General features: G+C 47.6%; 3 protein-coding genes and 1 pseudogene across 5 annotated transcripts in view; 2 read left to right on the top strand and 2 right to left on the bottom strand.

Moving 5' to 3' along the window:
- Window positions 1–5791, bottom strand: part of LOC112214897 (actin-binding LIM protein 2) — a 118611-nt gene extending 112820 nt beyond the window's left edge. The window contains exon 1 of the mRNA XM_042298416.1: window positions 5464–5791. Within this exon, the coding sequence (XP_042154350.1) occupies window positions 5464–5473 (10 nt within the window). The 5' untranslated portion in view covers window positions 5474–5791. The remainder of the gene's footprint in view (window positions 1–5463) is intronic.
- A 2226-nt stretch (window positions 5792–8017) lies between these two features.
- Window positions 8018–14205, top strand: LOC121839406 (rRNA N6-adenosine-methyltransferase ZCCHC4-like). 2 transcript variants are annotated; one of them, XM_042298452.1, is made up of 3 exons: window positions 8018–8435; window positions 8789–8869; window positions 14106–14205. In XM_042298452.1, the coding sequence occupies exons 1-3, from the start codon at window positions 8299–8301 to the stop codon at window positions 14185–14187; spliced, it is 300 nt and encodes a 99-aa protein (XP_042154386.1). In that variant the 5' UTR covers window positions 8018–8298; the 3' UTR covers window positions 14188–14205. The 2 variants fall into 2 exon arrangements, with proteins under 2 accessions (XP_042154386.1, XP_042154387.1); XM_042298453.1 differs by lacking the exon at window positions 14106–14205 and adding an exon at window positions 12740–13235.
- si:dkey-219e21.4 (tripartite motif-containing protein 14) lies at window positions 8858–12006 on the bottom strand. Of its 2 annotated transcripts, XM_024373843.2 has the most exons (7): window positions 11853–12006; window positions 11064–11302; window positions 10709–10804; window positions 10169–10402; window positions 10055–10074; window positions 9782–9912; window positions 8858–9627 (listed from the first exon to the last, which is right to left on the bottom strand). In XM_024373843.2, exons 2-7 carry the CDS (start codon window positions 11298–11300, stop codon window positions 9008–9010), a joined length of 1338 nt encoding a protein of 445 aa, XP_024229611.1. In that variant the 5' UTR covers window positions 11301–11302; window positions 11853–12006; the 3' UTR covers window positions 8858–9007. The 2 variants fall into 2 exon arrangements, with proteins under 2 accessions (XP_024229611.1, XP_024229612.1); XM_024373844.2 differs by having other exon boundaries at window positions 11064–11990.
- A 1496-nt stretch (window positions 14206–15701) lies between the features above and the next one.
- LOC112214813 lies at window positions 15702–16672 on the top strand (annotated as a pseudogene).
- Window positions 16673–25665: the final 8993 nt, after the last annotated feature.

The following is a 25665-nucleotide window of genomic DNA, read 5'->3' as shown; positions in this document are numbered from 1 at the left end:
CATATGAAAAGAATGAATGAATGAATGAATAAGTAATGGTTCAATGGTTTACGAACGACCTTTAGAATCATAACCTAGATACTGAATATGAAGGGAAAACATTGACTGTCAGAAATAGATACTCACCGCTTTTAAAGCTACAGTACAGCACATGATTTAAATTCATCTAATTAATTCATGTTTATTTATAGCCCCCAAATGGAAATATAAAGCAATCTTTGAGTTAATGTTGTTGGCCAATAAATCTGTTGAATTGGCTGTATTCCAATAGTTGTAATGCCATGGTAACACTGATGATCTATAGCTGAAATCAACTACGATCCTATGCACAGTATGCCCAATGTTCAAGAGGAAAAACGACATATCTATTACACATCTCCAAACAATATCTCAAAGAAATCCATTGAAACTGCCATCTCTAATCAACGCTAAAACCCCCTTTAACAAATTACAGGCACAGCCCACCCAATCAGCAGCTCATATTTGATCGATGGGGTCAAGCGGAAGTCACATGTCATTCCTCCCATCTATTAAAGCCTCCAATATGAGCGTGGGCAGAGGAAATGTGACAGGGCCACGTCACATTTCAGACTTAATTGCAAGAGCTCAAGATTAACACCAGTGAGATCACACCATTATGTATCACTGTGGAGTCTCCTGACCAGCCCACTCCCATTAGTGTGTGTGTGTGTGTGTATGTTGACCTGATTACTCTCATGATCGTCCATGGGAAACACATAGTCTACACCCACACGGCACATGTGGAGGCACACACACACACACACACACACACACACACACTGTGCACACTCTGTGAGGCTCACGCAGTCCCACACTGATCCCCTGAAGCACGTGCTGACACTTGCACATTTACACTCATTGTACTATGACCTTAGACTCGTATTATAATTTTCTGAATTAGAACATCACCTCTCTATCTGCTGACTAAGTAGAAACACAACAACCACCACTCATCCTATACGGCGGGCATCGGCTTGTGTCTTTATTTTAACGATTACAGTCTGTCATACTATAAGTACACTAGTGTCTATTGGCATTTCAAGGGGGTTTACAGTAAATCAGAGCAGTGTTTAGCAACACCATGACTATGTACAATGTTTTCTAACTAGCCACTCGTATTTTAATTACTCACTCTATGGTAACCTTTGACTAGTAACTATGGGCCTAGATTACTACTGTATAATAAAGGAAGGGCCTGACTTTCCCCTTGACTTTGACCCTGCTGGGCCTCCGTAGCTCTGGCACACTGATCCATCCAGACAGTCAGTGGGTGTGAACCCAGCTCACAGCACTGTGTTGGGAGCTGGGGACGCTCCAGCGACTCCAGATTGATTCTGCAACGTGTCTGCCGATGACGCAGCCTACGTTCCAATGTGATGACTTCATATTGTCCCTGACTGACTGACGTACAATAGGCTAGCATAGTAGGCTAGCATAGTATATTGGCTAGCATAGTAGGCTAGCATAGTATATTGGCTAGCATAGTAGGCTAGCATAGTAGGCTAGCATAGTATATTGGCTAGCATAGTAGGCTAGCATAGTATATTGGCTAGCATAGTAGGCTAGCATAGTTTATTGGCTAGCATAGTATATTGTTATTAACCAATGAATGCCTGATCATCCAATAACCAATCTGGGATCTATTGAGGTAAAAAAAAAAATACAAATCACAGCTGTTGACCCCTGTACAGACTGACGAGTAAACACAGACCGTGAAGAGCTACTCAGATATTTCAATGGGAAACGGTGGTGAATGTTGGTACCTGGTCGAAAAGAAGACTTGTCTTGTATTTCACCATGCTAGGCTTTACTAGGCTTTACTTAATTTTCTTGTGAGGCAAACACCTTCAGTTCAGATACTGCAGTCATTGAAATCTGCCCTCAATATACACTGAGTGTACAAAACATTAAGAACACCTTCCTAATATTGAGTCGCACTCCCCCGTTTTGCCCTCAGAACAGCCTCAGTACGTCGGGGCATGGACTCTACAAGGTGTTGAAAACGTTCCCCAGGGATGCTGGCCCATGTTGACGCCAATACTTCCCACAGTTTTGTCAAGTTGGCTGGATGTCTTTTGGGTGGTGGACCATTCTTGATACACAGGAAACTGTTGAGTGTAGAAAACCTACAACCATACCTTGTTCAAAGGTACGTACATCTTTTGTCTTGCCCATTCACCCTCTGAATGGCACACATACACAATCCATGTATCAATTGTCTCAAAGTTTAAAAATCCTTCTTTAACCTGTCTCCTCCCCTTCATCTACACTGATTGAAGTGGAATTAACAAGTGACATCAATAAGGGATTCACCTGGTTAGTCTGTCATGGAAAGAGCAGGTGTTCTTAATTTGTGTATACTCACTGTGTGATGGACTCTGGTTGATACCCTATCGTTCAAATACCTCAGACCAACCTGGCCCATACCTGATCCAGTTCATCATCACTACCAGCCAGCCAGGTCAGCAGGATGAACTAACCCATGTGGACACCAGCCAGGTCAGCAGGATGAACTAACCCATGAGGACACCAGCCAGGCCAGCAGGATGAACTAACCCATGTGGACACCAGCCAGGTCAGCAGGATGAACTAACCCATGTGGACACCAGCCAGGTCAGCAGGATGAACTAACCCATGTGGACACCAGCCAGGTCAGCAGGATGAACTAACCCATGAGGACACCAGCCAGCCAGGTCAGCAGGACGAACTAACCCATGTGGACACCAGCCAGGCCAGCAGGATGAACTAACCCATGTGGACACCAGCCAGCCAGGTCAGCAGGACGAACTAACCCATGTGGACACCAGCCAGGCCAGCAGGATGAACTAACCCATGTGGACACCAGCCAGGTCAGCAGGATGAACTAACCCATGAGGACACCAGCCAGGTCAGCAGGATGAACTAACCCATGTAGACACCAGCCAGGTCAGCAGGATGAACTAACCCATGTGGACACCAGCCAGGCCAGCAGGATGAACTAACCCATGTGGACACCAGCCAGGTCAGCAGGATGAACTAACCCATGTGGACACCAGCCAGGTCAGCAGGATGAACTAACCCATGTGGACACCAGCCAGCCAGGTCAGCAGGATGAACTAACCCATGTAGACACCAGCCAGGTCAGCAGGATGAACTAACCCATGAGGACACCAGCCAGGTCAGCAGGATGAACTAACCCATGTAGACACCAGCCAGGTCAGCAGGATGAACTAACCCATGTGGACACCAGCCAGGCCAGCAGGATGAACTAACCCATGTGGACACCAGCCAGGTCAGCAGGATGAACTAACCCATGTGGACACCAGCCAGGTCAGCAGGATGAACTAACCCATGTGGACACCAGCCAGGCCAGCAGGATGAACTAACCCATGTGGACACCAGCCAGGTCAGCAGGATGAACTAACCCATGTGGACACCAGCCAGGTCAGCAGGATGAACTAACCCATGTAGACACCAGCCAGGTCAGCAGGATGAACTAACCCATGTGGACACCAGCCAGGCCAGCAGGATGAACTAACCCATGTGGACACCAGCCAGGCCAGGATGAACTAACCCATGTGGACACCAGCCAGGGAGGATGAACTAACCCATGTGGACACCAGCCAGCCAGGTCAGCAGGATGAACTAACCCATGTGGACACCAGCCAGCCAGGTCAGCAGGATGAACTAACCCATGTGGACACCAGCCAGCCAGGTCAGCAGGATGAACTAACCCATGTGGACACCAGCCAGCCAGGTCAGCAGGATGAACTAACCCATGTGGACACCAGCCAGGCCAGCAGGATGAACTAACCCATGTGGACACCAGCCAGCCAGGTCAGCAGGATGAACTAACCCATGTGGACACCAGCCAGCCAGGTCAGCAGGATGAACTAACCCATGTGGACACCAGCCAGCCAGGTCAGCAGGATGAACTAACCCATGTGGACACCAGCCAGCCAGGTCAGCAGGATGAACTAACCCATGTGGACACCAGCCAGCCAGGTCAGCAGGATGAACTAACCCATGAGGACACCAGCTGTGAGTCTGAACACATAGGTGAAGACTTTCCCATTTCCATCCATTCCAATTCACTTACCGTTCCATCAACATCAGTCATTACATCCATCCAACATTGCTCTAACAAACAGGTGTCATGACAAAAATGTCACTGCTCAGAGAAGACAGACAGTGTCCCAGTTCTGGATGGAATACAACATTTCTTTTTTTTAATACACGTCTCAGGTGAGTTTACAAGGCAGTGTTGATGATAACTCAGGACTGTTACGCATTCCTGCCTCATTTCACAGACAAACTCCAACAACTTCTCATCAGCAGTGCAAACAGGGGAGCCCCCGAGTGACGCATCGGTCTAAGGCACTGCATCTCGGTGCTAGAGGCGTCACTACAGACCCGGGTTCAATTCCAGGCTGTATCACAACCGGCCGTGATTGAGAGTCCCATAGGGTTTGGCCGGGGAAGGCCATCATTGTAAATAAGAATGTGTCCTTAACTGACTTGCCTAGTTTAAAAAAAGGTTAAATAAATAAAATACTGTGGTATTGATTGTCCACCTCATTAAAGCAGTTTGCCTGACTTGCCTGTGTTGTGGCTCTGACTCAGTAGTGAGAGGCAGCTCAGACTATTTCTAGGTCCGTAGGTTCATCACATCTATGATGGCTTTGAGCCCAGTGGTTCCCTACCAGGGCTACTAGGACTGGGGGGGTAGTACCTGGGGGGTACTGGGCCCATTCACAGGGGGTATTTGAGAGGATAGGCTTACTGGTCAAATGCACACGAGGAGGTACTTCTGGGAGAGCAAAATTCAGTTGGTGGTACAGTAACCAGAAAAGGTTGGTAACCACTACACTGGGCAAATAGGTCTTCTGGGCATGACGTTCACAGCAATGATGTTCTTTTAACTACTCAGCTACTGCACTGTGCATGTTAGTCACAACCATAACTAGAGTCATTCATATGTCATGACATTGTATTACACAGGATGGACACGAGGAGGACTTGACACACTGATGTCCTCACACTGAGACCAGTATACCAGGCTATCAGCCTGCAGCTCCCAGGCAAAGGTAGCTAGGCCCCTGTAGATGTGGGGAGACAGCAATGCAACATAATGAAAACAAAATGATATGTCTGGAAGTGGAAACCTAGTCTTAGTGAGCATTTCTACACCACATACTGTAGCCATATGAATGGCATTCCACAGTGGGGGAGCTATAGCTCAAGTAGGACCTTTGTCTCAGAATGGTTTCTGCCGAGTCAATGGATATTGCAGGCCTATCAATATGCTTGTCTTAAATCTGTAATTGATTTGCTGTGTAATAGCTGATAATACCATGGATGATGACAATGTCAACATACAAACTGGTAATTGCCATCGAATTACTATGATCAAACCATATGCCTCACATACACTATAGTCTATAATAGGGCAGAAGACCTTACCTGTGCTCATGGTGATGCTAGGTGTTCTTCACTGTCCGAGGTACAGTAGATTTATCCTCATTCAACTGCACACCTCTGGCCAGGACTGTGAGCTGCACATTGATGAAGCCTCTCCTTGCAGAAGATGCTTCCGTCGACTCAGAAGATGTAGCTTATAAAATTATGTCGATGCTATGGAATTGTCTGCCGCTGACAATCTACTGACGCGCGATATCTACTGACGGCGATTCAGCGCTGACAGGCATGCACCGTGGTGTGGGTGTACGATCGCGCCCGACGCTTGCGTCGCTGCTTCGGCAGAAACATCCCTCCAGCCAGGTGATTAACAGCTCCACTGCGCTCCCCGCAAACAAGGGCTTCTGGGAAATAGAGTTTATACCAATAGAAACCCGTGTTAAAGTGACTCTCAAGTGGGTCTTTCTTGGACTACAATTTATGAGTTCTGCGACGCAGTGTAAACAAAACGCGTTGGATTGGCACTGTGCAATAGAGCAGAGATCTGTATATAATGACGAGATGCTCATATATCCGCCCTAACAATGGGAGTAGTTGTCCCATAGGCGAAAAGGCAGGCTACAAGTTTAGCTCCAAAATAAGCCCATAAAAACGCATTAGGCTTATTTTGGACAGATTTTTTTGGCGATAGTGAAACCAGTCGCTTCGCCTCGTCCACCCTGGATAGAGAAGAGGCAATGCAACAATGGGTTATTCTTCAGAGGTTGCCTTTTTGTCACTCGGGGAAAAGGAAGATAAAACGGTCATTTATAAGCAAATGTTCATGACACAATGCTGTAGCCTGGAGTGAAGTCTAGTTCTTCAGATATAAGTAATTCCCCCATCACCAATATTATTGTTCGCCTCTTTATAAGAGTATTATGTTCGGTATATTCTATTAGCCTATAGACATTTTACAAAGGCCTACATCACTTTTAATGATGTAGGCCTGTAACATGCACGTGATGGAAATGCACAATAATGGCTGTGACTGATCATTCAATTATTCATCGAGTTATTACAAATTAATTGGAATCCATTATAGCTTCAGACTACACTTCTAGATTTGAAGTCTACCATTAGAAGAAATCAATAAATTTAAACACTGCGTATAAAGTACAAAACAGTTCAGGCCTGCTGTAAAGCGCTATTCAAGGTTTTAGGATTTTCATGAGCTGTTAGTGGCTCCTGGTGGTCAAATAACAGCCTCATCTTCAAGGCTGTTTACTACAACCGTTTTGTCCAGATGAAAACAAATACACTATACAATGTTGCAACTAAGTTGCACGTGAAACACTGGTTACAGTGTTCATCGTAACCTCATATTTCTAAAAATATATATAAAATAATAAAACATAAATAACCTCATATTTCTACTTCAATTGAAAGGATCAGATGAAGACGAATTTGGAATAGATTGTTCTTCATGAGACAAAAAAAGCACCATCTTGTGAACACGGTAAGTAACGTGAAGCTACGGCTGAATGATAGTAAAGTTATTTTTTATTTAACCAGGTAAAGCCAGTTGAGAACAAGTTATCATTTACAACTGAGACTTGGCCAAGATAAAGCAAAGCAGTGCGACAAAAACAACACCTATTTGCCAGTTAGCTAGCTTTAGGTTTTAGGGAAAGGGCCATATGAATCCAGCTACAGTATGATATGAATACTAGCTAGCTAACGACGGTCCAAAGCTTGCTATATTATGTTTTGTTGTATCTTACATCTGAATGAGAGTTATTCGGTGATGTATGCTGATGCTGTTGACCAATGCGAGTCCAACATTATGGCGATCAGCGTGCAGAGACAGAAAATAATGCACCTTCTTTCAGTGGGAAGATGAAAAGGTAAGCGAGTTATCTTTTTGTATCCCCTGGCAAATATAGTGGGCCTAATATATAGACCGTTCCAGTGATGGTCACTCTAGCACAGGTGGGATTGGAAATGTTCACAAACGCGTGCAAAACAAACCGCTTTTGTCCATTTATTAGCAGCACATGTAAACATGTAGCTAGCAACATTTCCATACAGCCAGATGTAATTACAGTAGGCGCATATCATAGTTCCAATGTGTTGATGGTAAGAGCTTTATCACCGTTCCTGAAATGCATAGCTGTCCTCTTGACTGTATGCTCTCCATATCTGTGCCTAAGATGGTGGATACGTTAAGATCGTTTACTCAGGCCTTTTACCGTAAAAAAAAATTTTTTTAAAGTCAGTTCCGGGCTTAACTGAGTGTCTCCCATAGACACCAATGCAAAAGCTGCTGGGTCTGGTCTACTTAGTTCAATAGGATCATCTAATTTGCATACTCCTCCCATCCTCTCATTGCCTCCTTCTCAAAATCTCTTTGAGGTCAGAGGGGGAGGACCTCTAGCTTTTTCATCCAATGGGTTTTGAGAAGGAGAGTATATGCGAGGACTATGCAATTGAGATTCTCCAGTTGACTTTCATTGAACCCGGAAAAAAAAAAAAAAAAAAAAAGATATTGGGTTGTCTCGCTTCGTCCGGTTTAGGGGAGGGTTTGGCCGGGTTAGGCCGTCATTGTTAAATGAGAATTTGACTTGCCTAGTTAAATAAATGTTCAATAAAAAAACTCAAGTACCTTTGATAAGTTGCCAGACACATCATATAATGAGTATTTCACTTGATAGTTCTTCGCACCACCTCTACATAATATTCTTCCAATTAAAACAGTGATTGTTTTGTTTCTTTCTTCCAATCCAGGTTTTAAAAGTTCCTCGCTCTCCCCCCTAGGAATGAAGTTCTGCCTGGACTGTCAGCTCCTCTTCCTAACGGGAGAATGGGAAGGCCACGCCCTTCACAAGATGTCACAGGCTGATGACATCACAAGAGGCCCGGCTGAGCAGGCCCAGTCTGATGCTGAAACCCTTGGAGAACAAGAAGAGTAACACCCAGTACCTGTTCGCTGACCACAGCTGTCACTTCCTGTTGGATAACATTGCCGGGACGCCCAGGTGAGGGCTTTGATTTGGACTTCCTGTCTGTCGTGTTGTTTAAACAGGGGTCATGTTAATTAGGGTCAAATGTTTTGCAAGATAGGTCCACATAGTACCTCCTGCTTCATGCCTTTCCAGAGTGTTTTCTTCCATTTCGTGCCTACTGATCATGATCTGGTGTTTCAGGTTAGATTCAAGTGCTTTGTTACTCTCTTTGAGTTGTTGTGATTCGTCTTGTTGTGTTTTTAAATATATCCATCGAAAGCATCATAGCCAATAATTATAAGTACAGACGTTCTATATTACAATGTTAAGTCTTTCTGGGATTGTTTGTTATTATGTGTGATTATTTATTTCACTGTTTCTTCCAGACTCCATGAGCTATTCAAGCTAAGAAACCAGGAAGGTAAAGGTGACCCCATGAAAAGTCTGCAACTGGCTGTAAACATCAGGTCAGTTTTATTTGACAAGGTCACACAATTCATTGTTCAGATGAACATTTGTTATGAGTGAACAAAACCAGCATAGAAATGAGTTGAGAGTAGAGCACACACTTTGAATAGTACATGACAGTGCGTATCAAACAATGCTTATTGACATTTATGGATCGCTATGGGAGTGTTGATGTCCCGTATCTCCATATGGCTGGGCCACACCTGTCCCTCTGATGGTCTTAGGAAGCAGAACGCAGGGTACAGGGGCTCAGTGAACTGATGATGCACCCTATCAAACACGGTCGTCAGGGCTGCAGAGAACTCCTGCAGGACCTTCATAGTCTCGGCATCGTAGAACGCCAACTTTCCCTTCTCGTAGTGCACCCACACGCCCACCCTGCCTGGCACCCCTCGCCCGCTTGCGGAGCACGACACGTGCCTGTCGTTGTGCCAAGCGGAGAGACGGCCATGCCTGAGCTCCACACACCACGAGTTTCTGTTCCGCCCCAGCTTGGCGCCTTTGTCGCGCCCCTTCCTGTCCAGGCAGCCGTAGGCCACGCCCACAGCCCAGGCGGAGCAGCAGCGGACGTCGGCCTCCCAGTAGCGTTGGCCCGTTGTCACGGCGACAGAGCCCAGGGCACAGCAGACCTTGTCGAACTGGAGAGGGTGCTCTGGAGAAGACTGGGCGAAGTCAGAGAAGCACATGCCTCGTCCTTCTCCCGTCACTGTGATCTTGCTATGGCAGGTCTGCCTGTCCATCATCACTGGGAAAGAATCTGCAAACGGATAAAAACAGAAACCCTTTCTATATCTGTGACCACCACTTTTCCCCAAAAATCCTACCTCGATCCAGAGTAGAGATGTTACCATGTAGAGATTTGATCATAGCCTCTTGTGGCTAGATGGATAAGCAGACATAACGTTTGTTACCCAGCAACAGTGTCTTCCTCTGAAGCTGGGCCTTCAGGTCCTTGTGGAAGGAGCGTAGGGTTTTCAGAAGCTTCTCAAACCTCTCTTCGTTCAGCCGGATCTCTGCTTCGGAAGCATCTGGCTTCTTATGGCTACAGGGGGACAGACAGTTCCACATGGTCTTATCCCAATCCCAGAGTTCCTATACATTTTCATTTAAAAAAAGCCTGGTCATAACATCTCAAGGTAAGCAAATGAGAGAAGTTAAGAGTATTGTTTTATATTTGTTTTTACCTGAGATCGTCAGGATGATTCTGTAAAATGGAGTACACAGATTTGTTGAAATAGCATAACACTGAAACTCCTGTTAGCCGACGTGTGGTTAATCTGAAGTATCTAAAATCAGACCTGTTTATCGCCCCCTGTCCGAGTCTGCCCCAGGGATTTCTGGGTAGTGGTGATGCTCCTCTGGACCTGTCCTAGGTGCTGGTCCCAGCCCTTCAGGACATGGTCTAGTCTGGCACTGGTCTCTATGCGGTCCAGCTCCAGAGAGTCCATCATGGCCTGCTGGTCTCTCTGCAGGGCTGCCCTCATGCCCTCGACCCTCTCCCTCACCTGGTGCTTCATCACCTCTGTGCTCCTCTTCATGAGAGGTGAGGAAATTGTGAAGTTAAGGGGAACCCATAGCTTAGATGCAAGTCTGTTTCTGAGCCAACTTCTATGTCGTTCGCCATGACAATGGCAAATGATTTAGCAGACTGGCACCAGCGCTAGGGAACTTGATGTGTTATGAGTAAGAAAAATCATGTCTCTCATTCTAATCCATTATTTCAGCTAGTCTACGTTACCAATTCAAGGTTAGGAAATATGGAGAGAATTCTCTATGGGTTGTGTTGCCCTTGGCTGCAGTGGCACTTATGGACCATAGGGAGGCAGTGTTGTACTCACAGAGAGATCAGCCTTGCGTTTCTTCAGAGATTGAATGTGGGCCTTAGTTCTGGTTCTTTCTGACTGCAGTTCCTCCAGGCGTCTAGACAGCTGCTCCTACAGCACAGATGGGGTTTAAGAGGACAACACAGAGTGAAACTCTCATTGATTGTTTTCTCAATTACTGCAAATGAGAATTGCTTCTGAATAGATTGATTCTCAGTCACTGCTAATGACGATTGATTTTGAATCGATTGGTTTCCAATTAGCTAGTGCAAATGAGACCGTCTTGTTTAAATAAAGGTGAAATACTAGACATTACCACCAGGGAATCATTGGTAACAGGACTAGTAGCGGTTACTATCATAACATTTACCTCAGAGAGATTTCTGGATGCAGCCACCTTGCGGAGCAGCTTTGGGGAGCGAGGGTACGGCTGAACCACCCCCTCTCCAGTAGCGTGACTGTCGAGGGGGACCAGTGAGAGAGTGCCATCGTGTAGCACTGCCTGATATTCTACAAGGGGACCCAGAGCACCACTCTGGACTGAGAGCAAAGAGCCAGGGGACACTTCCAGTCTCTGGTCATCGGTTATTAGGTCCTTATCTGCCATCGCTAAGAAAGTGGTAGTCACATCAACTTAGACACACTTGAATCTATTCCCTACCACTGGGCTTTGATAATCTCCTTCATTCAAGATGTGGTTTACATTTTGGAGGTGAATTCAGAATTCAATCTAACAAATGTGATGGCTGTGTGATTGTATTTCGTAAGCGAGCTAGTTCCTCTGGTTTTAAGAGGCTGGTATGCTGCAGTCTCGAGAGGCTTGTCTGTTGAAACTCTCTCCAGGCTCCATTATGATAAACCTTTGCACAACTTAGTCAAAAGTTTTCAAAATACAGGTACTGCTACAACTTAGTAAAATACATATTTAGCAGGGTAGCTAGGTTAATTGCAGGATATCAGAATGGATTAATGCATCATATAGCTCAATGCATTTCATTGAACGGAATTCTTGACTCAAGTTTACCAATGCCTTCTGTTATTTAATCATAAACCCTCCTGCAGCTTTAAGGAAATTAGTTCTGTGCCCGACAATCCCAAACGAATCAATATTGGTATAGCCTAATGTATGTTTATGAGCTGTATGTATGTTTATACTCACTCTGTTCCTATGTCTCATCCGTTCTCTGTGCGTGTCTGCAAGGAATGTGTCAGACTGTACACCAGCAAGGGTGTGGTGTCGAGTAACAAGCTGAGTCCTGTGTGTTTGTGTGAGTGAGTCTTACTGTTGCTCAAGTGCCCTTTCAGTGATTATCTTGCCAAGATTGGAAATGTATAGATCACACCCATACAAACCAGTGGACTTCCTGTTAAGTACAGGAGGAGGCCAGCTGCCGTGACGGTCCCACCCTAATCCTCCAGGCTCATAGTGATCCTACGTTACACAGAATGAAGGATTTAATGAAAGCACTAGCAGATGTCATGTGGAAATCTTGTTTTTGTCTGTTCCAGATAGTCTTAGTTTTATGACAAGTTATGTCACTGCAACATGTTCAACCACCACTTCTTTAGAGGAGAGGTTCAAGTTTAAACCTCATGATTGTCTTGAAATTCCTTTATCCAAAGGCTTGATCCTTTTTTCTTTTTATGAGTATTGAGTTCCATGTAATGTTTTTAGACAGGCAGCGAGCGGGTCGTCCAAGCCTTCCTCAGTGAGGGGAAAATGGGGAGAAAGTGATCATGGTGTCTGACCCTTCATTCGGGGGCCTGGTGAAGCCTCTGGCCCACAGTTTCCCCCAAATCTCAAAAACGTAGAGGAAACTGCAGACCTCCAGTTAGCGTTTCATTTAACTAATTTGTCTCCGCTAATGAAATAAATGAAATGCCAATTGATTGGATTAATTATTAAAAACATAATGCATTTTCCAATTCAAAACATTAACATAGATGTTCCCAGATATTTATAAGTAGAAATGAAGGACTTAAATCCTTAATCTGATTTTATTTTATTATTTATTTAATATTATTTTTGTGTGTGTGTTTCTCCAGAGAACAGTGTGGAGATGCCCATACTTCTTTGAACTGCGTATCCTAGAGTACTTCCCCTCTTTCACCATGCTAGACTACCAGGCAAGCCAGTTGTATTCAGACGTATTGGCTAATCTTAGGAGCACAGCTTGACATGTGTACATTAGTAAAAGATGATGATTGATAATAATGTGCATTTACTATAATGTACTGTATGTATACCCAATGTCTCTCTGCTTGTCACTCAGCATTACAGATTGTGGGTAAGGCCTTGTGGTAGACTAGCGTCCTGCCCAGGGGGTGTACTTGTACATCAAGCTGCCACACGCTACAGGAACTGGAGATAGGCTCCTGGACTATGGGCGTTCTGGCTCAGACAAGGCTACTTCCTTTGTTTTACTATATGTAGTCCTTCCACCACCAAACAGACTCACTGGGTAGTCCTTCCACCACCAAACAGACTCACTGGGTAGTCCTTCCACCACCAAAAAGACTCACTGGGTAGTCCTTCCACCACCAAACAGACTCACTGGGTAGTCCTTCCACAAACGGACTCAAGTCCTTCCACAAAGACTCACTGGGTAGTCCTTCCACCACCAAACGGACTCACTAGTCCTTCCACCACCAAACAGACTCACTGGGTAGTCCTTCCACCACCAAACAGACTCACTGGGTAGTCCTTCCACCACCAAACAGACTCACTGGGTAGTCCTTACACCACCAAACAGACTCACTGGGTAGTCCTTACACCACCAAACAGACTCACTGGGTAGTCCTTACACCACCAAACGGACTCACTGTGTAGTCCTTCCATCACCAAACGGACTCACTGTGTAGTCCTTCCACCACCAAACGGACTCACTGGGTAGTCCTTCCACCACCAAACAGACTCACTGGGTAGTCCTTCCACCACCAAACAGACTCACTGGGTAGTCCTTCCACCACCAAACGGACTCACTGGGTAGTCCTTCCACCACCAAACGGACTCACTGGGTAGTCCTTCCACCACCAAACGGACTCACTGGGTAGTCCTTCCACCACCAAACGGACTCACTGGTAGTCCTTCCACCACCAAACGGACTCACTGGGTAGTCCTTCCACCACCAAACAGACTCACTGGGTAGTCCTTCCACCACCAAACAGACTCACTGGGTAGTCCTTCCACCACCAAACAGACTCACTGGGTAGTCCTTCCACCACCAAACGGACTCACTGGGTAGTCCTTCCACCACCAAACAGACTCACTGGGTAGTCCTTCCACCACCAAACAGACTCACTGGGTAGTCCTTCCACCACCAAACGGACTCACTGGGTAGTCCTTCCACCACCAAACAGACTCACTGGGTAGTCCTTCCACCACCAAATGGACGCATTGTTGTTCTCCTAGGTGGACTATGACAACCATCCCTTCTACAAACATGGAAAGACAGACAGAAAGCAGTCCCCTGTCTGCCTGTTCACCAACCTGACACCACCAGACATCATCCTCCCTAGGGTGGACTATGACACACACCAACCTGACAACATGGACATCAGACTCCCTAAAGAGGAGGGGTACAGGTGCCACACCAACCTGACACCACCAGACATCATCCTCCCTAAAGAGGAGGGGTACAGGTACACACACCAACCTGACACCACGAGACATCATCCTCCCTAAAGAGGAGGGGTACAGGTACACACACCAACCTGACACCACCAGACATCATCCTCCCTAAAGAGGAGGGGTACAGGTACACACACCAACCTGACACCACCAGACATCATCCTCCCTAAAGAGGAGGGGTACAGGTACACACACCAACCTGACACCACGAGACATCATCCTCCCTAAAGAGGAAGGGTACAGGTACACACACCAACCTGACACCACGAGACATCATCCTCCCTAAAGAGGAAGGGTACAGGTACACACACCAACCTGACACCACGAGACATCATCCTCCCTAAAGAGGAAGGGTACAGGTACACACACCAACCTGACACCACGAGACATCATCCTCCCTAAAGAGGAAGGGTACAGGTACACACACCAACCTGACACCACGAGACATCATCCTCCCTAAAGAGGAAGGGTACAGGTACACACACCAACCTGACACCACGAGACATCATCCTCCCTAAAGAGGAGGGGTACAGGTACACACACCAACCTGACACCACGAGACATCATCCTCCCTAAAGAGGAGGGGTACAGGTACACACAGCAACCTGACACCACGAGACATCATCCTCCCTAAAGAGGAAGGGTACAGGTACACACACCAACCTGACACCACGAGACATCATCCTCCCTAAAGAGGAGGGGTACAGGTACACACACCAACCTGACACCACGAGACATCATCCTCCCTAAAGAGGAGGGGTACAGGTACACACACCAACCTGACACCACGAGACATCATCCTCCCTAAAGAGGAGGGGTACAGGTACACACACCAACCTGACACCACCAGACATCATCCTCCCTAAAGAGGAGGTACACACACCAACCTGGGTACAGGTACACACACCAACCTGACACCACGAGACATCATCCTCCCTAAAGAGGAGGGGTACAGGTACACACACCAACCTGACACCAGGAGACATCATCCTCCCTAAAGAGGAAGGGTACAGGTACACACACCAACCTGACACCAGGAGACATCATCCTCCCTAAAGAGGAAGGGTACAGGTACACACAGCAACCTGACACCACGAGACATCATCCTCCCTAAAGAGGAAGGGTACAGGTACACACACCAACCTGACACCACGAGACATCATCCTCCCTAAAGAGGAGGGGTACAGGTACACACACCAACCTGACACCACGAGACATCATCCTCCCTAAAGAGGAGGGGTACAGGTGCACACACCAACCTGCCACCACGAGACATCATCCTCCCTAAAGAGGTACAACCCACTATTCCATGTTGCACATGAGCCAATTGCCTATTACAGTAATCTAATCATATTAAGATGTAATCCTAAATGGAACATGGAAAATCTAGATCGTCTTATTGGTCAGTTTAAAAAGGATTCATTTTGGTGGGATAAAATATATATAATATATATAGATAAGTATTAGAGTGGAATTCTGAAGAGATTACATTTGATTTGTCTGTCTTGGTCTTTGCTTCTCTTAGATTCTGATAAGTCTGTGAGAGAGATGTGTGGTCTGAGAACAAGCGTTGTGTTAAATGCAACGTGTTCCCTTCGAAGGTATGTCTTTCTCCACGGCCGGCTGAAAAAGTCATGTTGCAACAGTTTTCACTTGAAATAATTGGCTACGTTGCCGTTGAATGAGAGGTGCATGTGCTGCGATATCACTTTTCACGACAGACTTTCAGTTATCTTCTCTCTTTGTTCTTTCAGGATGGGAAGCAGGGAAAGTATTGCTATGAGTGTCAGAAGTGCGTGAAACCATGTGAGTATCTCCTAGACTGCTAACACTGCCAAACCCCGATGTTCATGGTTTGGGTTGAGTGACGGTTTGACTGGCATCTCTCCCCCTCCCCAGCCTGGCGTCACTGCCAGCCCTGTGGCCGCTGTGCCCCCCCGGGACCATCCCTGTGGGAACAGCCCAGGTCTGGAAGGCTGCTACAACTGTGGTAGCTTGAAGCACAAACGCAGAGCCTGTCCCCTCAAAGACAGAGGACCAGTAACAAGTGAGTTTACTGTACTTCATACACCCAGACACAGCACACAGAGAAACACAGACAGGGCTGGCACCAAACTACTGTCTGCTCCCAGCTCTACCCATGTCAGTACAGTTTGGTTACACACCCTAAATGGTGTGTTCCTCTGAGGGTTTGTACGGATTGTGTTTGCCTGTGTGAGTGTGTCTGAACTTGCTCTCTCCCTCCTGTCCCAGTAAGACCAAGGGAGGCAAGATCCTGCCCAAACAACAACCCAAAAAGTGAAATTCCAAGAGGCAGTCTGGAGCCCAGCGCAGAGCCAACAAGTTGAAGGAGACAGCAGAGTGGTCACACAACCCCACTTTCACAACTCACCACACAGCAAGGGAGATGTGTGTGTAGCAGATGTGAAGTAGTCATCAGTTGGCAGCTTGTGTTGCTGTACTGTAGACAGTCAGTCTTTTAAAGACATTTAAGTTGTTTTTGCTTAATAGATATGGATAATCTCATGTTACACCACCATTTTGAATTCACAGAATTCTTGATTTCCTGCTGTATGTGAATGTGTAATGCTGTTTTGGAGCACTAGTAGGAACTAGTCCACACAGAGAACAGAAGCTGTGTCGTTGAAGAAGGCTCTGCGCATGTTTGACGTTACCTCCAAAACAAGGTCAATGCTGTTGTATCAAAATAACTGACTGGACTGTATGTATGAAACTAAAGCTGAGCTTTCGAGGAGATTTACGTAAGAAAACAGGTGAAAGGCATCCATTTTATTTTTCTGTGCTCAAGACGGTGGGATAGAAATACCATGTTTTCCTACCCTGCAGGCGGATGAGGCGGAAGATAGAGAAAATCATTCCTTTATGACTTCCATCCGGATCTGGACTGATACACCTTACAGTGGAGGCGACTCATGTCCTTCCAGGAAGGAGCGCAGGCAACAGACTGACAATGGAGAAGGATAACTCAGAACCTTCTGGGATAGTGTTGTGATCTCACTGCGTTTAGCTAGTATAGCTTCATTTTCTGAATACACATAATTATTATTTATTATGCAAGTGATATCTAGAAAGCTGTAGAAAATATAGCCTTTTAAGAAGCTGATTTGCAATCAGCATGCATATTCACATGAACCTGAGTGAAGCGTAAATGCAGCATTTTTTTGTGTGTCACTTCCTTTGTTAGCCACTAATTTCTTCCTGTATATGTCATCAACACCATTCCCTGTGGATTTTCTGTTTATTTTCTTCCAATGAACCTTGTGTCATGGTTGTTATTTAGTAAACAGCCCTCTGAATATCTGGCTCCGATTAATTTGAATCATAGTGATACACTGCTATCCTCTACTGGTCCCCAGAGTTCTGTATTGAGTAATGTCTTTTGCAGAGTGAATGCAGTGTCCGAGTCACACCCCAGCATGTATTAGGGTCCAAGTCACACCCCAGCGTGTATTAGTGTCCGAGTCACACCCCAGCATGTATTAGGGTCCAAGTCACACCCCAGCGTGTATTAGTGTCCGAGTCACACCCCAGCGTGTATTACAGTGTCCGAGTCACACCCCAGCGTGTATTAGTGTCCGAGTCACACCCCAGCGTGTATTACAGTGTCCGAGTCACACCCCAGCGTGTATTACAGTGTCCGAGTCACACCCCAGCGTGTATTAGTGTCCGAGTCACACCCCAGCGTGTATTACAGTGTCCGAGTCACACCCAAGCGTGTATTACAGTGTGCGAGTCACACCCCAGCATGTATTAGTGTACGAGTCACACCCAAGCGTGTATTACAGTGTCCGAGTCACACCCCAGTATGTATTAGTGTCCGAGTCCCACCCCAGCATGTATTAGTGTCTGAGTCACCCCAGCGTGTATTAGTGTCCGAGTCACACCCCAGCGTGTATTACAGTGTCCGAGTCACACCCCAGCGTGTATTACAGTGTCCGAGTCACACCCCAGCGTGTATTAAAGTGTCCGAGTCACACCCCAGCGTGTATTACAGTGTCGAGTCACACCCCAGCGTGTATTACAGTGTCGAGTCACACCCAGCGTGTATTACAGTGTCCGAGTCACACCCCAGCGTGTATTACAGTGTCCGAGTCACACCCCAGCGTGTATTACAGTGTCCGAGTCACACCCCAGCGTGTATTAGTGTCCGAGTCACCCCAGCGTGTATTACAGTGTCGAGTCACACCCCAGCGTGTATTAGTGTCCGAGTCACACCCCAGCGTGTATTAGTGTCCGAGTCACCCCAGCGTGTATTAGTGTCCGAGTCACACCCCAGCGTGTATTAGTGTCCGAGTCACACCCCAGCGTGTATTAGTGTCCGAGTCACACCCCAGCGTGTATTACAGGGTCCGAGTCACACCCCAGCGTGTATTAGTGTCCGAGGCACACCCCAGCGTGTATTACAGTGTCCGAGTCACACCCCAGCGTGTATTACAGTGTCCGAGTCACACCCCAGCGTGTATTACAGTGTCTGAGTCACACCCCAGCGTGTATTGGTGTCCGAGTCACACCCCAGCGTGTATTAGTGTCCGAGTCACACCCCAGCGTGTATTACAGTGTCCGAGTCACACCCCAGCGTGTATTAGTGTCCGAGTCACACCCCAGCGTGTATTAGTGTCCGAGTCCCACCCCAGCGTGTATTAGTGTCCGAGTCACACCCCAGCGTGTATTACAGGGTGTGAGTCACACCCCAGCGTGTATTAGTGTCCGAGTCACACCCCAGCGTGTATTAGTGTCCGAGTCACACCCCAGCGTGTATTAGTGTACGAGTCACACCCAGCGTGTATTACAGTGTCCGAGTCACACCCCAGCGTGTATTAGTGTCCGAGTCACACCCCAGCGTGTATTAGTGTCCGAGTCACACCCCAGCGTGTATTAGTGTCCGAGTCCCACCCCAGCGTGTATTAGTGTCCGAGTCACACCCCAGCGTGTATTACAGTGTCCGAGTCACACCCCAGCGTGTATTAGTGTCCGAGTCACCCCAGCGTGTATTAGTGTCCGAGTCACACCCCAGCGTGTATTACAGGGTCCGAGTCACACCCCAGCGTGTATTACAGTGTCCGAGTCACACCCCAGCGTGTATTACAGTGTCCGAGTCACACCCCAGCGTGTATTACAGTGTCCGAGTCACACCCCAGCGTGTATTACAGTGTCCGAGTCACACCCCAGCGTGTATTACAGTGTCCGAGTCACACCCCAGCGTGTATTACAGTGTCCGAGTCACACCCCAGCGTGTATTAGTGTACGAGTCACACCCCAGCGTGTATTACAGTGTCTGAGTCACACCCCAGCGTGTATTACAGTGTGCGAGTCACACCCCAGCGTGTATTAGTGTCCGAGTCACACCCCAGCGTGTATTACAGTGTCCGAGTCACACCCCAGCGTGTATTACAGTGTCTGAGTCACACCCCAGCGTGTATTACAGTGTCCGAGTCACACCCCAGCGTGTATTAGTGTCCGAGTCACACCCCAGCGTGTATTACAGGGTCCGAGTCACACCCCAGCGTGTATTACAGTGTCGAGTCACACCCCAGCGTGTATTACAGTGTCCGAGTCACACCCCAGCGTGTATTACAGTGTCCGAGTCACACCCCAGCGTGTATTACAGTGTCCGAGTCACACCCCAGCGTGTATTGGTGTCCGAGTCACACCCCAGCGTGTATTGGTGTCCGAGTCACACCCCAGCGTGTATTACAGTGTCCGAGTCACACCCCAGCGTGCATTAGTGTCCGAGTCACACCCCAGCGTGTATTACAGTGTCTGAGTCACACCCCAGCGTGTATTACAGGGTCCGAGTCACACCCCAGCGTGTATTACAGGGTCCGAGTCACACCCCAGCGTGTATTAGTGTCCGAGTCCCACCCCAGCGTGTATTAGTGTCCGAGTCACCCCAGCGTGTATTAGTGTCCGAGTCACCCCAGCGTGTATTAGTGTCCGAGTCACACCCCAGCGTGTATTACAGGGTCCGAGTCACACCCCAGCGTGTATTACAGTGTCCGAGTCACACCCCAGCGTGTATTAGTGTCCGAGTCACACCCCAGCGTGTATTAGTGTCCGAGTCCCACCCCAGCGTGTATTAGTGTCCGAGTCACACCCCAGCGTGTATTACAGGGTGTGAGTCACACCCCAGCGTGTATTAGTGTCCGAGTCACACCCCAGCGTGTATTAGTGTCCGAGTCACACCCCAGCGTGTATTAGTGTACGAGTCACACCCAGCGTGTATTACAGTGTCCGAGTCACACCCCAGCGTGTATTAGTGTCCGAGTCCCACCCCAGCGTGTATTAGTGTCCGAGTCCCACCCCAGCGTGTATTAGTGTCCGAGTCACACCCCAGCGTGTATTACAGTGTCCGAGTCACACCCCAGCGTGTATTAGTGTCCGAGTCACCCCAGCGTGTATTAGTGTCCGAGTCACACCCCAGCGTGTATTACAGGGTCCGAGTCACACCCCAGCGTGTATTACAGGGTCCGAGTCACACCCCAGCGTGTATTACAGTGTGCGAGTCACACCCCAGCGTGTATTACAGGGTCCGAGTCACACCCCAGCGTGTATTACAGTGTCCGAGTCACACCCCAGCGTGTATTACAGTGTCCGAGTCACACCCCAGCGTGTATTACAGTGTCCGAGTCACACCCCAGCGTGTATTAGTGTCCGAGTCACACCCCAGCGTGTATTACAGTGTCCGAGTCCACCCCAGCGTGTATTAGTGTCCGAGTCACACCCCAGCGTGTATTACAGGGTGTGAGTCACACCCCAGCGTGTATTAGTGTCCGAGTCACACCCCAGCGTGTATTAGTGTCCGAGTCACACCCCAGCGTGTATTAGTGTCCGAGTCACACCCCAGCGTGTATTAGTGTACGAGTCACACCCAGCGTGTATTACAGTGTCCGAGTCACACCCCAGCGTGTATTAGTGTCCGAGTCCCACCCCAGCGTGTATTAGTGTCCGAGTCCCACCCCAGCGTGTATTAGTGTCCGAGTCACACCCCAGCGTGTATTACAGTGTCCGAGTCACACCCCAGCGTGTATTAGTGTCCGAGTCACCCCAGCGTGTATTACAGTGTCCGAGTCACACCCCAGCGTGTATTACAGGGTCCGAGTCACACCCCAGCGTGTATTACAGGGTCCGAGTCACACCCCAGCGTGTATTACAGTGTGCGAGTCCACCCCAGCGTGTATTAGTGTCCGAGTCACACCCCAGCGTGTATTACAGTGTCCGAGTCACACCCCAGCGTGTATTACAGTGTCCGAGTCACACCCCAGCGTGTATTACAGTGTCCGAGTCACACCCCAGCGTGTATTACAGTGTCCGAGTCACACCCCAGCGTGCATTACAGTGTCCGAGTCACACCCCAGTATGTATTAGTGTCCGAGTCCCACCCCAGCGTGTATTAGTGTCCGAGTCACACCCCAGCGTGTATTAGTGTCCGAGTCACCCCAGCGTGTATTACAGTGTGTGAGTCACACCCCAGCGTGTATTAGTGTCCGAGTCACACCCCAGCGTGTATTAGTGGGGGAGTCACACCCCAGCGTGTATTACAGTGTCCGAGTCACACCCCAGCGTGTATTACAGTGTCCGAGTCACACCCCAGCATGTATTACAGTGTGTGAGTCACACCCCAGCGTGTATTAGTGTCCGAGTCACACCCCAGCGTGTATTACAGGGTCCGAGTCACACCCCAGCACGTATTAGTGTACGAGTCGCACCACAGACTTTATGACATTGGGCAAAGGTGTGTGTGAGTAGGAGTGGACCTAACAAGACCTCACCCAGACGCTGTTCAGATATGACACTGAGCTTACATGCACACAGACACCGGGCGCTGCATGGGGACACAGGATTATTAGAACACGCACACCGGAATCATACATATATTCATGGAGAAGATGGGGCGGGGGGGATTCATGGAGAAGATGGGGCGGGGGATACATGGAGAAGATGGGGGGGATTCATGGAGAAGATGGGGCGGAGGGGATTCATGGAGAAGATGGGGCGGAGGGGATTCATGGAGAAGATGGGGCGGGGGGATTCATGGAGAAGATGGGGCGGGGGGATTCATGGAGAAGATGGGTCGGGGGATTCATGGAGAAGATGGGGCGGGGGGATTCATGGAGAAGATGGGGCGGGGGGGATTCATGGAGAAGATGGGGGGGGATTCATGGAGAAGATGGGGAGGGGGATTCATGGGGGGGATTCATGGAGAAGATGGGGCGGGGGATTCATGGAGAAGATGGGGCGGGGGGGATTCATGGAGAAGATGGGGCGGGGGATTCATGGAGAAGATGGGGCGGGGGGATTCATGGAGAAGATGGGTCGGGGGGGATTCATGGAGAAGATGGGGCGGAGGGGATTCATGGAGAAGATGGGGCGGGGGGTTTCATGGAGAAGATGGGGCGGGGGGATTCATGGAGAAGATGGGGCGGGGGGGATTCATGGAGAAGATGGGGCGGGGGATTCATGGAGAAGATGGGGCGGGGGGATTCATGGAGAAGATGGGGCGGGGGGATTCATGGAGAAGATGGGGGGGGGGGGATTCATGGAGAAGATGGGGCGGGGGATTCATCGTGAGCAGTTACACACAGCCCAATGTTCTTCCTAATGGTGGTAAAGGTCTCTTCAGGACAACTTTGCTTCAGTGAGCTCAGCCAAGATCAATTCTTAAATGTCCCTGCCGTCATGAAGAGCCTGTGCATGGGTTACAAACAGTGGGGTCCATTTGGGCTAACTCCTTACATCCAGTTCCACTGGTCTGTCGATCATTTCCTGGTCAATCATCCATATCAACAAACATCCTGTTTGGTTAGAGGACTGAAGTTCTGTCAGGCACATTTCCTCAGAGAGAGACAGTGACTGGAAAGAAGAGCCAAATGTGCAAAGCCAGAGAGAGAATTAAAGAAAGACGGAGAGGGACTGGCAAACCAGAGAGATTGAGAGAAAGAGAGAGAAAAAGCGAGGGGCCACCAGACTGTTTGAAGCTGTTTGACTGAAGCAAACAGGTCTGACTGGCGTCCCTAATACTGAACAGATCTGTATGTGCTGTCTTCCTCTCTATGAATTGGACATTAGTTTATGGGGGAGAAAAAAAATCTAATTTCATCTGGGATTAACTGGACTTTCTCACCTCCAATGAATTCAAAGGGAGATGTGTTTTTCTCTTTTTCCTCCATCAAACCACTACAGTGACAGGTTATAGGAGGGATGAGAGAAGGAGAAGAAAGAAGTGGAGAGGTGGATCACAATGGAGATGAAAGAAACGACACTCACACACACTGTCGATTCTGTCACTGTCACCTCTCAGTTATAATGTTCACTTAATTATCTTTCAGAGGGTATTACGGTCACCATGGTGATAAATCATGTTTTGGTCCAGGTTCTTATGGTGAATGGACAACGTCCTTGTCAGGCCAGGTCACACAAAGCTCTTGTGTGAGTATTTTATTACACCTGAGGTGAATTCATTCAACTGTTTTTAAACTGATACAAAATGGGGGCTTTACTTTTTGTTGTGGTATAGTGCCAGCCAGGAGTTTTTCTTGCTCAGGGAATTCTCTGAGCCCTAGTCACATAATGTGGTCAGGAAAAACTCAGGGCCATTTAGATATAACAGTGATACCTCCACAACACCAAACCAACTGTCAGTTAACCAACTGTAACAACACCAAACCAACTGTCAGTTAACCAACTGTCACAACACCAAACCAACTGTCAGTTAACCAACTATCACAACACCAAACCAACTGTCAGTTAACCAACTGTCACAACACCAAACCAACTGTCAGTTAACCAACTGTCACAACACCAAACCAACTGTCAGTTAACCAACTGTCACAACACCAAACCAACTATCAGTTAATAACCAACTGTCAGTTAACCAACTGTCACAACACCAAACCAACTGTCAGTTAACAAACTGTCACAATACCAAACCAACTGTCAGTTAACCAACAGTCACAACACCAAACCAACTGTCAGTTAACCAACTGTCACAACACCAAACCAACTGTCAGTTAACCAACTGTCACAACACCAAACCAACTATCAGTTAATAACCAACTGTCACAACACCAAACCAACTGTCAGTTAACCAACTGTCACAACACCAAACCAACTGTCAGTTAACCAACTGTCAGTTAACCAACTGTCACAACACCAAACCAACTATCAGTTAATAACCAACTGTCACAACACCAAACCAACTGTCAGTTAACCAACTGTCACAACACCAAACCAACTGTCAGTTAACCAACTGTCAGTTAACCAACTGTCACAACACCAAACCAACTGTCAACGAACTTCTGTATTGTGATGATTGACCCAGTTGATTGACACATGGAGCACTATATGTGAAGTTCATATATCCATAATTTATTAACCGACTACACACTGAGAGGAGCTAGAGACTACAATTAGGCCAACTGTGAAAATTGTCAACAACAGCTGCAGTAGAGAGAATGTTGCCCATTCTGGCTCTAAATGTTGACAGTTGCCTGCCTCAGGCCTGAAAATGCCAGCAACTAATACAGCCATGTGGGTCAAAATGGTAGCGGTGATGGGGGTTCTTCTGTGCTATTGGAGAAGGGGTCTGGTGAGGACACAGAGTGTGTGTGCGTGTGTGTGTACATGTGTGTGTGTACATGTGTGTGTGTGTGTTTAGTGACTGCCTACATTCCCAGCGTGTTTCTACAGTCAAGATTGATGACCATTCCATCAGCTCTCCCTGTTATGCCTGGCTCTGTCTCGGATACACCATCCATTGACCTGTTATTGTGTGTGAAGTAGAGTTGGGTGGCTCTGTTCGTATGTGCCTAAGTGTGTCCGTGCATGATTGTGTCCCTTCCCGGGTTCCAAACAGAATCAAAACAATTCCATCACAACAAAACAACAACGGCCTACATCATAAACAAATCATTACATCATAAACAAATCATAACATCATACAAGACATCATTCCATTGTCACTCTATTACAGCACAACTGTTATGCCACGTTACTTCATTATCAGAACACCTCCAAAGTCGATCTAAATGAATATCTTACAGTGATATAATCTAACTGTCAGCCCTCCTTACCACTGATATGAATACTGTTATGATCAGCCTTCTGTGATTCCTGGACTCATAGACATATCCATCGACGTGTAGTTAAACCTCAGTGTTTGTTCTGGAACGGGTTGCCTATGCTGACAAAATCCCCCCACAGAGAACGGTGTTCTTCTCCTCTGGCCCTCAGCATGCTGGTTAAACACTGAACTGGACATTCTGTACTGTTGACTTCTGTGATTGGCCTGTACACACACAGACAGGGAGGTTACCACAAGCTG

The sequence above is a fragment of the Oncorhynchus tshawytscha genome, linkage group LG15 (genome assembly GCF_018296145.1).
Source record: "Oncorhynchus tshawytscha isolate Ot180627B linkage group LG15, Otsh_v2.0, whole genome shotgun sequence".
Classification (NCBI taxonomy): domain Eukaryota; kingdom Metazoa; phylum Chordata; class Actinopteri; order Salmoniformes; family Salmonidae; genus Oncorhynchus; species Oncorhynchus tshawytscha.
The sequence above is the reverse complement of the archived record's forward strand: the minus strand, read 5'-3'. Positions and strand labels throughout refer to the sequence as shown.

Bases quoted from the DNA above. Each gene is read 5' to 3' on its own strand.
- si:dkey-219e21.4 (XM_024373843.2), bottom strand. From the start codon at position 11,300: ATGGCAGATAAGGACCTAATAACCGATGACCAGAGACTGGAAGTGTCC. The intron at 10,403-10,708 runs GTGAGTACAACA...CCTCTCATGAAG, and splicing joins AACGCAAGGCTGATCTCTCT to AGGAGCACAGAGGTGATGAA. The intron at 9,913-10,054 runs GTAAAAACAAAT...GTCCCCCTGTAG, and splicing joins AATCATCCTGACGATCTCAG to CCATAAGAAGCCAGATGCTT.
- LOC121839406 (XM_042298452.1), top strand. From the start codon at position 8,299: ATGACATCACAAGAGGCCCGGCTGAGCAGGCCCAGTCTGATGCTGAAA. The intron at 8,436-8,788 runs GTGAGGGCTTTG...TGTTTCTTCCAG, and splicing joins AACATTGCCGGGACGCCCAG to ACTCCATGAGCTATTCAAGC. The intron at 8,870-14,105 runs GTCAGTTTTATT...TTGTTCTCCTAG, and splicing joins CAACTGGCTGTAAACATCAG to GTGGACTATGACAACCATCC.